Source organism: Nylanderia fulva, unplaced genomic scaffold (assembly GCF_048542155.1).
Source record: "Nylanderia fulva isolate GAGA-0341 unplaced genomic scaffold, ASM4854215v1 Scaffold14, whole genome shotgun sequence".
Classification (NCBI taxonomy): Eukaryota; Metazoa; Arthropoda; class Insecta; order Hymenoptera; family Formicidae; genus Nylanderia; species Nylanderia fulva.
This window is the reverse complement of record NW_028189622.1, coordinates 3,321,022-3,337,707: the sequence shown is the minus strand read 5'-3', so window position 1 is coordinate 3,337,707 and position 16,686 is coordinate 3,321,022. Positions and strand designations below refer to the sequence as shown.

At 35.0% G+C, this 16,686-nt stretch overlaps 1 protein-coding gene across 9 annotated transcripts in view; it reads right to left on the bottom strand.

Moving 5' to 3' along the window:
• The window catches only part of tei (irregular chiasm C-roughest protein teiresias), a 325,060-nt gene that overhangs the window by 64,934 nt on the left and 243,440 nt on the right, over nucleotides 1-16,686 (bottom strand). For all 9 annotated transcript variants that reach the window (XM_085480183.1, XM_085480181.1, XM_029300679.2 and 6 more), the window contains exons 7-8: nucleotides 13,354-13,476; nucleotides 751-897 (exon numbers count right to left, since the gene is read on the bottom strand). In XM_085480183.1, coding sequence (XP_085336309.1) covers nucleotides 751-897; nucleotides 13,354-13,476 — 270 coding nt within the window. The remainder of the gene's footprint in view (nucleotides 1-750; nucleotides 898-13,353; nucleotides 13,477-16,686) is intronic.

Genomic DNA, 16,686 nt, shown 5'->3' with positions numbered 1-16,686 from the left:
GTTTCCGCTCTTGACAAATGACTGTGGTATCCGGTTATTGGCTACAGCGACGACCCCCTTCGCATTCCGAATCAAGGAGAATGTCTCTTCGAGTGCTATCAAATGCGCAGGAGGTAGACAATACATCAAGCGAAAAGTGTAACTTCGATGTAATTATCTCTCGTCGTCTGTTGTTGTCGTTTTATGTAGATTTTTCACCGCGATATGCTACTATAATTTATTAATATTTTCACATCTAATATATTATTAATATTATTTTTTTACGACAAATTACAAGATACGTAATTTGATGAAATGCTTAATTTGAGAAAGAAATTTACAGCATATAATTATCCGACAAAAAAATAATGTGAATAAATTTCTGCGAAAATAATATATGTTCTATTGTATCTCAAATGGCTTATAAAGTGCAATATATATCAAACAAATCACTAATATATTCGCGCATGCAATAATAATATTTTACATCTCTTGTTGCATTACTTACTTATATTTCTTATATTAACAGTAATAAAAATTTTTACATTTACAACAAAAAAAATCTTGACCGGGTTACGAAATATTTGTTTAAAATTTTTTCACATGGAATACGCTTTCACTTCGTAATTTTTATTTTTTATTATTTTTTTTTTTTTTTTTTATCAGAACAAAATGCATTTATTAGCTCTTGATGTGTTCCCGCTCGTATGCGCGAGAAATCCTATCTACGTTATTGAAAGCGACAAAGTGGCGTGACAACGATTTACTCACAGCGAACATTGAGAAAATATCCGATGCTGGTGAAAATGCCGAGCATATGCCGCGTGTAGCACTTGTACCAGCCGCTCTCGGCCCGAGTGATTTTTGTGAAGTTCAACCATCCGTCATCGCTCTGCTCCACGGGGGGCGGTCCATTGTCTGAAACACAAGCGGAAAGCTGGTGGATATACGAATTAACGCGCTGGAAACAGCACGCACGGTTCGCGGATTTACGTTAACGTCGTCGCACAGTTAGCGCCAGCCGAGCGAGTCGGCTCTCTCTCTCTCTCTCTGTGTGATTTCACGACATTTTTCATAGAACCACACAGTTCGGCAATAAACTGCTTAAAATTGATTATTATCCGGGAAAATTTTTAAGTTCTAATTATTTTACTTTAATACACCTATCTGTGCGCGATAGGATTGAGTTTGCATATAAGCCTATTTCTTTCTCGTGTGAATGTATAATAATATTGACAAGTATGTAATATATGTAATAATTAAAAATCATAAGAAGAGAGTTAATTCTAAATAAAATTATATCGTCAAGATTTTAATTTTTCTTCCTTGAATTATTCTTGAATCATGACATATCTGATACGAAGTCACTTATTCCATTGAATAATTTAATTATAATGCCGATTATAAAACGTATCATTTTCGTATATAGACTAAAGCTAAAAAAGAGACAGTAAATCGACCATTATTCGCAAAATAATGAAGATAATTAAGATAATTTTGCAATATGTCAGTCTGGAGCGTGACGGGATTAAAAATGTATTAATGGCCAAGTGTCTGCTGAATTTCGAGATGAAAACTGATGATGATCGACCGACTGAAAAGGAGGAACAATGAGGGCGAAAAGAAACGCCTGAGAGGACACTCGTTCGACTTATTCATAAGTACGGAAGTGGTTCCGAGAGAAGGCCCCGGTATCGATGGAAATTTCGCTGGCCTTTCTTTCGCCGCTAAACTTTCATCCAGCCGTAGCCCATTTCTTTCCCCACTATTTCGATGCCGTACCATCATCCGCCGCCCATCCCTCGCTCTTCGTTGCAACGAAGCCCAGGATTCGATGCAGCTGTCGGATTCGCTAGTTGAAAGTACACTCTCGCGAATGTGGAACTACCTTGGCCCGGGGAACAAAGAGGAAGATCGTAGTTGGAAGACACGCTTGTGAAAGGTTACGGCAGAGAGGAAAAGCGCGGATGCGGAGGAAAGATATCCGGGAAAGAACTACAGGCGAAAGAGAGGATGGCACGTATCGCGGCCAGGATACGGAGTTTTGTGGTGAAACTTTTATATGGGTCGGCCATAATCACGAGAGAGACTGGCGGCGGATTATTTTTACTAAAGGAGCCGTTCGTCTCTACGCACGCTGCCAAAACGTGCTCGATTGTGTTAACGGTCTGTAGGTATAGTGATATCTCCCCGACGAGATGCCGTGTCATTTCGCATGAAATAAGCCCGAGTTGTGACTTTGTCCAAAAAACGCGATAATATCGATAAAACCAAGCCAGGATTTGGCTGAAAAACAAAAACCAAGTTGATTCAAAGTGGATCCAGATAAATGCAGTACAAGGGTTCATTATAAATCTGCGTTTTATATTTCGTGTAATATCATTCGACCGATTTATTAATGTCTCGGATCCTTCCATCATTTTTCTGCATTTATCTTCTGGGAAAGGGGAAATATGCTACGTAAACAAAAATTCATAAAGTGGCGAGCGTGTAGAGTAGCATTTTCCAAGTTTTCTGCATATATCACAGAAATCTTGATACCCACGCATCACACGCCACCTCCGAATGAACTTGATCGTATAAAAATCGACTTTCCCTGAGCGATTTCACACAGCTGACGCACCCGTTTCTTCTCGCAGAAAGTGTTTCTGCGTGCAACGTGCGATCGGTGTGATAGATCGTCCGACAGAAGCATGATAAATTATTTTTACTTTGATCTCTGTTTGAAAGTTACGTGTGCGTCCGATGTAAGACGCCTGGAATAAACAGCGCTTATTGAATAATCATCGAATTACGCGCTCGAGAAGACTCTTAATGTTGTAGTCTGACTTAAATTATTTAAACTTATTCGTTTGTGTCTCTCAAAGCGTGTCTCTCGCGGCTTTTGTAAAAGCGATATTGTAAATTTGCGTGCGATTATTCGTTGCGATGCGAGGAATCGGGAGAGAGTCCGAATTTGCCCTCTACACTCCGTATACAAAGGACGCTTTGAAGAAGATGCGAACGTGCTTTCCGGAGGCACGCGGCGGCATTGGGACGTTTTAATAAGAGCAAGCGTACCAAAAAGAAATTGGGAATGGTGAGTTTCGGGAAGAGAGGGAAAGGAGGTTCGCGAAGGCATCGCCCGGAGCACGGTACGTGCTCCAAAGGATATTAAAGTATTTTAATTGCAGCGGATCTCGCGGAACGCTGGAAGGATTTATTCGAAATCACTCGATTGAGTCTATGAATAGGGATTAAGCTTGGCCCGGCGGTGCGCGCCGTCGCGCCGAGCGAATTCCAGACGTCAGAAGAGTGGAAGGCAGAAATAATTGAATATTTAATAGGATAACTCACATATAGCCGCGCGCGCGCGCCATCGCAGTCGCGCCGCGTCATCCGTCACGACGACGACGGGACGTCGATTTTTCTGTCACGTCCTGTGTGCCGGTGTGGCTCCTGATTAATTATACAGTCTGCCCGCGCGTAATACGAAGACAGGAACGACTTTAATAAATCTAGTTATTTCGTAGCCGGTGCACTAAAAAAAAAAAAAAAATTATTTCACCAATCCGGTGGTACATTCCCGCGTAAAAGGCTCCGATTTCGCGATTTACGGCGGAAATATTGATATAGATCGGAAGTATAGTCTTTCTGGAGCAATGTAAATGGAGCAATATGCATCAAACGAGAGACATATCACGAATACTCGTCCGCTGGAATATTATAGTCGTCATAGAAACGGTTATTACTGCCTGTATCGAAATTTAATTAATTTACAACGAGCGGTCAGGATTATTCTCCAAGAGATTAAATTGCAGAGATTATTAAATTAAACAAACAATTAATATCACAATGTGAGAACTAACAGCGTATTTCATTATCAATACATGCATAACGTATAAATATTTTTATGTATTTTGAAAATTGTACACGTGATTAAAAAAAATATATTACAGAAAGTTGCTGCATCGTAAAGTTCTGGTCTTGTCGAATTTCAAGAAAACTTATTTCTCATGTATAAAGTTATATGTATAAAAAATGTTAGAAACTTGTGCGCACAACAAGTGCCTAATTTTTTCCGCGATATAAGAAATGAGAGAATACGTGATGGAAAAAGTCGCAGTATGTCAGACATACAGCCAAATCGTTACTTCAGAGCAGTATTTGGCAATAATTCTTGTGGAAATCGCAGTGCCTTCTGACGTTTGGTAATAACAGGTCGTCCATCATAGTTCTTATCACTCGTACGCGGCTGATCGCAGCGGAAAGTGACGGCTGCAGCTGTTCTCAGCATTTTGTAACTCAATAACGAGATAAACGAAACTACACAAAGTCCAATTTTCCAAATTTTCAGATCCTAGATTAATAACAGGAGTAGCTTTTATCAATGTTTCGAAACATAATTGATACCCATTATTTTTTAAATATTTATTTCGCAATGTAAATGTATCGTTTGTGCGCGACAAAATAGTTGATGTTTCACATTTTATCGTTTATATTTTGATTATTAATGTAAAATTATATTAACAAAAAATTTCCAGGGCAAATATGCAGAGAGTTATTGATATTTTGAAATATTAATAAAAATTAAATGAATAATCGTATGTATTATATATTATATTGTATTTTATATTTGTCTTCAAATAATCATGTAAAAATTAAATAATTATATAACACGTTATTCATATAAATATTTTATTTTTATGATTATTTAAAGACAAACATAAAATGCACAAAAACATATACTCGTCTATAAATCTTGATATTTTTCCAAAGTAATCATTTTTATACGTCTTTCGTTACTCGAATCAAATCAAATAGTGTAGAAATGCGCACTTTATTTTCAAGACATTTCTCGCGTACGACTTCAAGGCGCGTCAAGGGAAGTATAGTTTTGCTTCAAGTTTTAACGGACAATAAATAACTCAAGGCACAGAGAGACGGAAAGACGATCGTGATTCACTCGAGATGTGAATGGAACACCGTGAGCAAGACTATCGAAACTCGAAATTGTTATTCGCGATTGTGATTTACGCCAGTGAGCCCGATACTTCATCATAACGGGCAAACGAGTTGGGCCGTCAACGACGAATTTCTCGTTTTAGTGCCTGTTTTTTTTCTTCGTGCTTTTCTGATTAATTCGAGAGAAATTGTAATTTTTTTTTCATCGTATAAAGTTGATCGAAAGAGCAGTCTTGCGTAAATACGTGGATCGGACTAAATAAAAACGATTAAAAAGATGTTTCTTAACGAGCAGAATACGGACGTGGAAGGGTGGATTAAAAAAGTTGGTTGAAAAGCGATTTAATCGGCCACGTTAAACTCGAGATACTTTTTCGAGAAAACGTGGTTCGGCGCGCAACACTAATCTTATAAAAATCATTAGGAAAGTTGATTCTTTCCATTGATTATAATCGGTGCAAAGTCTGTTAAATAAAAAGAGGATAATATTAATAGAATTTAAATATAAAAGAAACAGCTATTTAAATTTATATAAAATGTACTAGCTCGTGAATCAAAAATAAATAATTATAAGTAAAATAGGCAAATACAAGCAAGTGTAAGATTAATAAAACGCGTACCTTATTCTATACTGTTATACTTTATACAAACAAAAAATGAAAAAGCGAAACGCGATTATTTTACGACTTAGTTAGTTAATATTTGCGCTGAAAATGGCCTAAAAGAAGGAACCGAAACGTTCGCTTTTTCATTTTTTGTTTGTATAAAGTATAACAGTATAGAATAAAGGTACGCATTTTATTAACCTTACGCTTGTTTGTATTTGCCTATTTTACTTATAATTATTTATTTAAATTTATTTTAATTCAATTTCAATTATTTCTGCATGAACTGTCGGTCGAAATTATATAAGCACCACGATAAAAATCTTTTACGAGATATAATGTAAATATTAATGCTAAATACTATCATGCTTTGTGTTTTAGATTAATAATGTTTTTCAATTTTTATCTTTTCTCTTATATAATTATATTAAGTAGTTATAGTTATATTATATTTTATATATAAATAGTTATATTAAGAACTATTTAATAGAACTAAGAACAAATGGATTTTATATTAAAATTATATTAAAAATTATGATTTCTTAGTTCTATTAAAATTATTTAACCCAAATTAATAAAATTGGGTAAAAAAATTCCAAGCTAAAAAATAGTTTTTATGAAAGAGATTCACGGAAGAATATCATATCAGTTTTCCATTGTATAAAATCAATGCAGTTTCGTGAATTTTCAAGATGAACGCAGAACGCGCTCTTAAATAGTTATCGATAATATCGATTCATTTATAGCGAAAGAAAAATCATGCGATTTCAATTTTCACTCGATAAAGCGCGCAGTAAAATCGTGGGCGATTCGCGATACACGCACACGAGACGCGTATATCGGCGGGAAGATGCACCTACGTGAAAAGTTGGTCGGCGCAGCCAGCACGTTTAACGAATGTAATGGGTTCGCTCCGCTTAAACGCTACGGTCTAATCAAGAAAGTGGTCTCCCCGACGCGAAACTCGGGGAACTCGACGCGGAAATCCCTCTCGTTTTCTCCGTTACGGCCGACTCTATACCATCCTCTCCTCTGCCTCCCGGCTCGAGCCGCGCTGATTGACGATGAATAAAGGAAATTATGCTGCGGTGAGCTTTTATTCGCCGCACCGGCTAAAAAGCAACGTCGTTACCAATCCACGAACGACGGTATATACCGTCGTAAATCCTGCTCCAGAATCGCAATCGGGCAAGAGAGATCCTTAATTCCGAAAAAGGTTTAGAAATCGCGGCGGTGGATGGAGATATACGACTCGGCAACATAGAAAACGGATTCAATTTGGCTTAATAAAAATATAGTATGGCCAGGCTAACCAGGGGCTCGCGCAATATAACGGCTAGGGTAATACACGACGCTTTATGTGATTTAATTATGCTAATGACCGGCGATAACGAAATGTGGAATATGCGAAATTTAATGGATAAACAGATTTTTGCTAGTACATATGCGTATCGAGAGTCGTATCTCTTCAACCAACGCGAGCGAGGGTTGTAACGCAACCGAAATTTAATACCATGACTACAACGGCGCGTTGCGAAATTTATAGTCCTGGATTTCATGAGTTTTCCATATTTCCGCCGTATACATATACGATAACAAAACGTTTTCAACGAAGCGTGCATCGCTAACCGTCTTCAAAATATGTTAGGTATATAATATGTATATCAAATATATATATATACATGTGCTCTTCCTCTTTCTCTAATTTAGTTGATTTAACAAATTTTTTTTTACGACAATAAAATTGTTCTGTAATCTTTTTATAATTAAAAAAATATTTTAACTTTTAACAAGTATGTTTGTGAATGCATACTGAGAAATATCACATTTCGGTCATGCTGTTGGAAATATGATACTTTCGCGCGCAAAAGAATATATGTTTTCTAACGAAAGGTATATTTATTAAAATAAACATTAATCCATAATCTTCTTTTGACGTACGAAAAGTCTCGCAATATTCATTATGTAATATTATATTTCATGCATTGAAATGTGGGTTAATGTCACAGTATTTTTAGCACCCACAAGATCGATAGCAGAAATCTGGCTGCAGCTGAAGTGTTTTAACGAAATTGCGATATTTTCCTACAATATTGTTTGCGAGAATAATTCGTATGTGATACTCTTCTTTGCGGATATCAGATTTCTTTTCAAAGGAAATTGTTTTTCTCTTGCTGAAAATTATATTTGAAAATCATTTTTCAAAATAAATCTGTACCTCTAAACTTAATATTTCTGACAAATCTTTATTTTTAATCGCACTTTCAGTACCTAATCGCTATTATGTATTTAACAGCCGATGATTTTATGAACTATAAGGAATTTAAAAAATATAAAATTTACGAGAAAGTTTAACTTTTATATTATTTTACTGCCTCGTTATTTGCTGAAAATATCAAGCAACAGATTTTTCCTTATAATAATCATTAACTTAATAAAACAGAGTGTCTGTCCAACTAACATCATGATTGATATGTAAATATAAAGAAGATATAATTATTATTAGTTTCAATCATTTTCAGCGTAATGTAGCTTTGTCATTAATTTACATTAAATCTTGAGTGTAATATATATATATATATATAACGTATATATTATCAGAAATTTTCCCTTCAAAAAAAGAAGCAAGATAATTTTCTTCTTTCACAATTCACGCTTTATACATTATTAATTTTCAAATAATGTCGATCGTAATTTTTCCTTTTCTCCACAAAAATTTTATCTCTTTTGCGCAATCATAACTTTTTATGAGATACAGATTTATATCGCTTATTTCAGCCAATGAACACATTTACCATGAAGATAAAGCAGATTAAGCTTGGAACATGAAATAACGGTGAGATTAAACGCCGCGAATCGTTCACAGAGAAGAGTTGCTCAAGGGAGAGGAAGTTATAGACAGTTTTAAATATTTATTAGGCCGTAGAAGCGGCGAGCTTTCCCACGACAAAGAACAGCTAAATGGTAATGAATCTATATGCGTACTCCCTCTTATTCATCTTTTTTGCAGATTTTAATACGATTTAATTATAATCCTATCCTCGATACACTATGTTGTAAATCGTGATAATTTCAGAACCGCTTTACATTTTAAATATAAAGCTACGTAAATGTCACAATCGATATATTATTTTTTAGACTTTTCGGACCTATATTTTTCGCGCCTATTTCTCCATATGTAAGTTTCGAGATTAATTTATATATGCAACTTTGTGATCTCAAACCAAGAGATACAGTTCCTGTTGGCCGATTTAGAAAACATCATATTTATATTCTTTATATCGAGAGCCGATAAAAATATTTATTTCTGACGATATATTATTGTTCACTATTTTTTTATTTACTCATATATCTTCTCATTGCTCGCTATTCTTATTCATTTATTCATAGATATCAAACTAGATCCCAGTGCTTGTCATTCACAGAAAAAAAGGAATCCTTGATTCAAGTATATTTTTATTCTTGAACGCTATTTGATTGATTTAAGCATAGAATGCTCTTTGTAATCACAAATTTTCATTTGCCTTAATAATAAATAAGTTTGTGTAAAGTATATTTTATCCTTAAGATATATTCTTGCTTTAAAAATCGCATATGGTAAAAACAAACTTAGTCACATTTGAACTAAGAATTATTATATATATTTGAAAGTACCGCTTATATCCGATGCACACTTGTCACTTGTCCTTGCAATATTTATAAGTAAATTTCAGCTTGAACCAAGAATATTTTGCACTTTGTTTTAAGGATAAATTATCCTTTATCCAAAATTATTTATATTTGGTGCTATTATAAGAATAAAATATACTTGAATCAAGGCATATTTGCATTCTCTCAAGGATACTGTTTTTTCTGTGTTTATATTAATGAAACGCGGTTTTATAATTTCCTTCTGGTTTCAATTCTCGTCCCGTGGAGTATCGCGATGGGGAAGAAGCCCACACGTATCTAATCTACATAATCGCTCCTATTGTTTGATCTCTTTCTCCGTAACGGGTGTCGGCCAATAGAGCAGATTAGACGAAGGGCCAACATGCTGCTCCTGGTATCACGCCTCGCGTAACAGCTTCCTCGACATCGCTCGCATACACGAGGGCCATAACGCGAATCCCCTTTAATGCCGACACGAAATTTACAACGTGGAAATAGGCGCGGCCGGATGGTAGCGCATTCAAACGGGGATAATATCGAGCGCGCGTACACTTGTCTATCGAGGGCCGAATCAAAGTGCGCCGACGAGAATTACCGGGGGATGAAAGGAAAGGGATGCGAGACTACTGTCCATTGTCCCGATTCCTACCAGGGCGTTTCTATGTGATAGACACTTATCGCACCCGTTGCGGTGCGTAATAATGTGATTATGGGCTGTACGATCTTACCTTACCGTCTGATTCTCGACTAAATCCTCGGGATTTCTGAGAAAGAGAGAGAGAGAGAGAGAGTCAAAGACGAGTTGAGACGACAGGGTTGACGGGAATCGCGTGAATGCTGAATTTCGGTGTTCCCTCGTTTGCCTCCACCCTCTACTTCCTTCCCAGCTAAAGAGATGAGATCATTGTGTTGTAAATGGCGACATGTGCGTTTGACTCGCCCAAGTACATATCGTTGGCAATGGTTTAATTACGCGAAAATTACAACCGTTCACGGAGATGACACGTGAGTTCGCGACATCGTAATGTGTATTCCGTATGAAAACAAAGGAGAAGGGTTTGTGTTCTTGCTTCGCGGAAACGTTACTTGCAAAGATCTAATAAGAGAGAATTTTGCCTCCGTAATATATTATTAGATATTAAAAAATTATTGCATGTGTGTAATGTATAATAATTATTAAATTAAGTTATAATAATATATGATGTGTATTAATTATTATAGAATGTATGAATTATCTAGTAAACTCTTTGTAATAATATTTATTATTATATAAATACGAATAACTATATAGTCATTAATTCACTTATTTTGCTAATTTTCACTTTTGTTTATTATTTATACAATTGATTCTTCAATTTCCATACTCTGCAATTTTATAATAAAATATATTTATTTTATACGAGAAAGAATCATATTGCTTGTAAACAGAAATAATACTATGGAGAAATTATATTATAATTTCATTACATCATCGTGGATCGTACAAACCGCATTTTTACGATTAAATCTAAAATGTTTTGTTGAAAACGTTGACATGCACGAGAGAAAGCGATAATTTAATTATAACCGTGTTACGCGCTCATCAATGCATCGATGCGTGCGGTTGCAGATTAGTTACATCTCCTTTAGAGTTATTACGAAGCCGTTAGTACGCCGAGATGGGTCATGTGCATCAGATTCTACCCCGTCCAAGTGCCTGTTTACAGTGATTAAATTATGCTCACGTTGCCGTTACACGTGCCCGCGCTAACGTGTCTACCTACAACGTGACGCGTTTCCTAGCTATAGGGAACGGGGGAGTTGCACGAAATAATGCACGTGTACTTCGCAACTTGCTGTCTGCAATAGCACAGTCTGCAAATGTATACAGAATACACCAAAAGTATACCTTTTCTAAATCGTAAATATTGAAAGCAGCACTGTACGAAGAATATTAATGAATAACAAGATAATAATTGAGTTATAAAATGATTTATTACGAAAATCTAATTAAGAACTTTTATAATTACGAATTGACATTTTATTTTTTAAATAATTTCAAATCTTCTCCATTAAAAAAAAAGTATATATACAGATTTTGACATAATATTTTTTAATCGCGATTTTAAATTACTAAGATATTTCCTTTTGTAGAAATGGATGAAATACTATTTTAAAATTAAAATAAACAAAATTTTTTTAGTTAAGATATAAATCAAATTTTTTTCTCGTTAAAATAAAAAAGAATAATTACATTCGCAATACGTGATGCGACATTCTTGCAAAAAGAGGTTTGTAACAGTCAATATTTTTCCATCTGGTTAATTCATACAATTTGCAAAATTCTGTCCTAACTCGATAGAATCAATATATAGTCGACGCTCACGCGTGTTAAATTTTAGTCCACTGACAATCCCTGTAATTATCAAACAGAGCATGTCGCTTGATGATTTCCACTATTCCACATTCACTATTCTTTTCATCAGCAAAATCTCAATGCAACATGCATAGTACAATATATTTCGAAAGTCGCACATTTCCCGATTGTAAAATGTTTGCTGATTTAAAATTGACTGTCAGTTGACGTATGTACATATGTGAATATTTGATTGAATTTTACTTATTTTTACAACACAAAATATTTTAATCCTTGACTAAAAAATGTGTCAAAATTTGTATATAAACTTATATATGTATATTAATATATATATATACATATATATATATATATATATATATATATATATATAGGGTGTCCCAGAATTACCGTGTCACACGTTAATGGGAGATTTCTGTGGCGATTTGGAGGCCATTTTTTCTCAGCAAAAATGTCGAGAAAGGTCATCATTTTTTCAATGTTCCCAATTTTTTAAATCATGCGTATCTTTGTAACTAAGCCTTAAATTAAAATTCTATTAAAGTAAACTTTACCTGAAATTAACTAAAAAATATAGTTTTGTTAATAATTTATTTTTACAAGGCTTAGTTTACAAAAAAGCTTTTATTTTCAATCGTTTATAACTCGAAAATTATTGGTGTCTGGACATTTTCGCTGAGAAAAAATCGTCTCCAAATCGCCTCAGGAATCTTCCATTAACGTGTGATACGGTAAATCTGGGACACTCTGTATATATATTAATGCATAGTTTTAAATTTTATTGAAACAAATAAATTTAATTTTTTTTTTAAATAAAGTCTGAGATTGAATAAAAAATAGAAATGCTCTATATCTGCACTTAATTTGTTTGACATTAAAAGATTCTTGACCTCTTCTAAAAGATATTGAAATGCTTTCATATTTTATTAAAAGGAAAAATTTATTTCACACATGCATATAAGTTGATAGTTTTCTCAAGTAAAATGTCTGCGAACGACGTTAAATTGGTACGTTGAAACTCGCATTGCGAGTAAAGGGTAGCTATTTGCGCGGGTAAGAACGGCTATTTGCGGGACTATTTGCAGCGGCAGTAACTCGTTAAAAATCTCATTACTCGGACGTATTTAAATCGCCAAAAATTACCGACTGTGGAAAATACGGATTACATTACTGCCGAGAAGAGTTAATCGCCACGCCATTCAAATGGAGGACTTTAAATGAAAGATAAAGTGTAACATGATACATGTAATATGATTATCAGCTTTGAGCTCACAGAAACTTCGTACATGAGAAACTGAGTGGCGTTAGTGATGAAAATTAAGATATCAACGAGAGACTGTGAGTATGTAATAATTTAATATTTTACTTTCCCCCGAAATGTTCTCGTCTCAAAACATGCGGATAAATTATGAATATTTTATGAATATTAATTTGATTCGCTCTCTCTCTCTCTCTCTTTCTCTCTCTTTCTCCGAGAACGTGTTGCTCGAAATGAATAAAATGCAATTAATCTCCTTGCAAATAAAGCAGCATGAATAAATTTCACTGCATCGTTGGTTAAAGGACAGGTGGTTTCTCGAGTATAATAAATATGAATATAATAAAGATCCTCGCAAAAACTTTCGACTAAAAACGCAAATATCAAAAGAACGAATATATATTCATTCCTCTTATTCTACGTAAAGTATGACAGTGAAAGAGATTCAAAAATTGATAACTTAAAAAAAAAGAATTTCTGTCTTTAAATAGAATTGTTTCGCGAAGTATTCAAAAGTAAGAGTTTAATTTGAATTAATTTTTATTTTTTTTGCAACTTACCGCGCTGCCAAATTGGAGTGCTGGCTGGATTGCTGTCTACCTCGCATTTCAGACTGACAGACATCCCCTCGACGATCGGAATTCCAAAACCAGGTAAACGCGTTATCGCAAACGATGGAGTATCTGAAACAGGTATTAAACAATTAGTGTCAATGCCATAACGTCAATGCGATCTGACGTGTCTCTATGGTCTCGCAGAAACATAAAAAAAAGAATATATATAAATGTTATTTGGACACAGTTACATAGCAAACAGATCGGATTAAAATAACATTGAATATAATTCAATCGTGTCTTTGCAGTAGTCGAGAAAAATTTCGAACTACACCCTTGGAAAAAATATGATATCGCAAATTGCATAAATTACAATATGTTTCTATTTATAATTAGTCCAATAGTAACTATGCGAGCTCCGTAATTCATTATTTTCGAATAAGATCTTGGTAACTTAAAATGTATTGGACGATATAATCTATTTTGTATTCAAAAGTTATTCTTTGTACGAAAAAGATTCTCCACTCGGAGATATCAGCTATTATAGATTGAATTTCTCCGCAAAAATATCCAATTTTAAAATGAAAATAGCAGACATGAGAACGTATTGAAAATAAATTCAATAGTAAAAAAATCTTTAAATTGTAGCTCTAATTTCATTTTTTATTGTATTCAATTATTGCTCAGAGTGGTTAAAATTACTTGTGCAATTATCTCTAAAATAAAAAAATAAAATAAGTTATTTTTTGTAATGCCAAGAGAGAGATTAAATGTACTATACAAATAATATTTATATTTCAATATAACTAAATAATATAATAGACAAATAATTTCAATAGAAATTTTTAATTTAGTCCTGCTGAGAATGATATAAATATAAAAGTTATAGCGCAATGCAATATACCGAGCAAATTATTATGCTTTTCACTGACAGTATACATAGAAACAAAATAAAATATTTAACATGCATATTCATTCAATTTATAAAAACATGATTTAAATATACCCATTATTCTTTTAATGGATAGAATTATATAATATGTGTACAGATTAGCAGTGTGTTAAAATTTACTCAACATTTTAGCAAATATGTAAAATTGCTTTTTTTTACTATAAATATCTGTATAAATCTTTTGTCTATACATAACTCTGTGAAATGCTTATATTCACCATGAAAATTCATTGTGACCTGCTTTCGCCCAGAGTTTGCTTCTCGAATATAAACCAGCTTTTCACACACAGAGCAACATTATGCGCAGCGATATAACTTCACATCATCAAATACATATAGCGCGTGGCAGAGAAAGCAAGAATATAAAAATGAAAGAGTGCGAGAGAAAAGTTGAGCAAGAGAGTAAAACGCCATCGGAACGTTCGTTATTATAACGAAGAAGCGAATCGCGAGAGAGGAAATATAATTGAACGCATCGAGTATCTCCAGAAATCAAATATAATTGTCGAAAATGACTCGTTTCTTCCGTTATCTCTCTCTCTCTCTCTCTCCTACATTTTATATCCTTCCCGCATCATTAACGATCGTCGTGGAATCCGGTAACGAGATTCAGGCATATCCCATCGATATGTACGTACAGAACAAACGTGTTCAACAAGGTTGGTAAAAAAAATGACCGAGACGGATAGAACGAGGAAGCAGGAGAAATTAAAATGGTCGTCGAGCAAACGAGGTACAGATACGACGAGTAATTAACGAACGGGACAGTCAAGATTTTACGGGAGGTGCTCGTTAAAAGCCCCAATACCACGAGTTGTCAACAACCGCGCGACGCATCTACGAATGAATTGGACGGAAGCACTCCGACGCGTTCTGATGGCACATCCGAGAGGACGCGGTTCGATGCCGCATCGGCGCCGCTCGAACGATTTGCCGATACTGTTATATCGCCCTTCGGCTCGTTAATATCACGCCGCCGCTAATGGGATGACCGCCGAGGTCGCGGATAAATTGGAGACCGCGTCAAATTGCGCGGAAGAAGGGAGAGAAAGACGAGCCGCTGAAAAACGTGACAGGAGGGCAGGTCGTGTGTAGTATACGTTCGAGAATATATCGAGAGTGGTGGGAAGAAAGTAGCGCGCGAGGGTAGTGTAAGACGAAAAAAAAATGTAAAAAGATGAAACTAACGATATAGAGGGTGGAAAAGAACGCGTGGAAGGAGAGAGCGGCATGACTACCGGGATAGCTCCAAGTTATTCACTCGGCTATAATAGCGCGGTGCTGGGACAATGCAAGCTTAATGAAAGCTTCTCTCCCCGGCGACCTCGCCCCATCGTCTCAACCCCCTTATTCGCCGGGGCTATCGTAGCCTCGACACCACCGAGAGCCGCCGCCAGGCATGCCGCGCCGTAGTCCCCGGGTGCAGCGGCATAAACACTAAACAAAGGGAACAATGAGACACAGAAGTGTCCCACAGACCCCGATCGCTTGATGAGAACTTAAAGCACGCCCGCAAACTACCGGTTCATCTTTTATTTCAGGAACGAACGCGATGCAACTGTGACCGCGCCGCCTAAAACCTCTTTATCAGGGTATTGTGGTATTTTCGTTCTTTATTTTTTTTAGAAATCTATTGTTCTCTAAAGCTTTTATCAGAATTATTTTTCTCTTTCTCCGGGAAGAAACACATTTTCAATTGTAAAACTTAGATTTAACATGGAAAGCAGGTTATGCTATAATCCTGTAGTCATCTCTCTTATTCAATAGATAGGGGAAGTTACTTTTATTCTCTTTTATTGTAACTTTATAAATGTTATATAAATCTTAAAATATAATAATTAAAATTTAATATTATTTTCAAGCTTTTTATATCTTCTTTTATTGGTAACAGCAACGCTAGTTGTTTAAATTTGACAGTAATAAGTAATGGATTGCGGGACTGCGTATCGTACAGATCGATTTGTGCGAACCTTAAGGCGAAAACCCATCTCTCGCCTAGAGAATGAATCTCTCCGAAAGAAATTTCTTCCGCCGTTTCAACCGGAACGCTCGTAAAGTTTATACGGACCGTTAAGCAAAGCTGTATACGATCTGCGGAAGAGAATTTTGTGAACGCATGTACGTAGAATAGATAAAATGTGTGAATATATGGTGACATTATTAAATAACTGAAATTTATAATATATGTACAATCTGTATTATTTGCACACATTTTGTGGAAAATATTATAGTTTCAGAACATAATTGTATATTCGTGATAAATAATAGTGTGGATACACATGAATTAAAATTTCTTTTTCTTCCTCGACTAATCATTTTTGAATTAAACAGTAATATAAATTAATAATTAATAAGATATATCATAATGTTCAAATATTTCGTGTGTC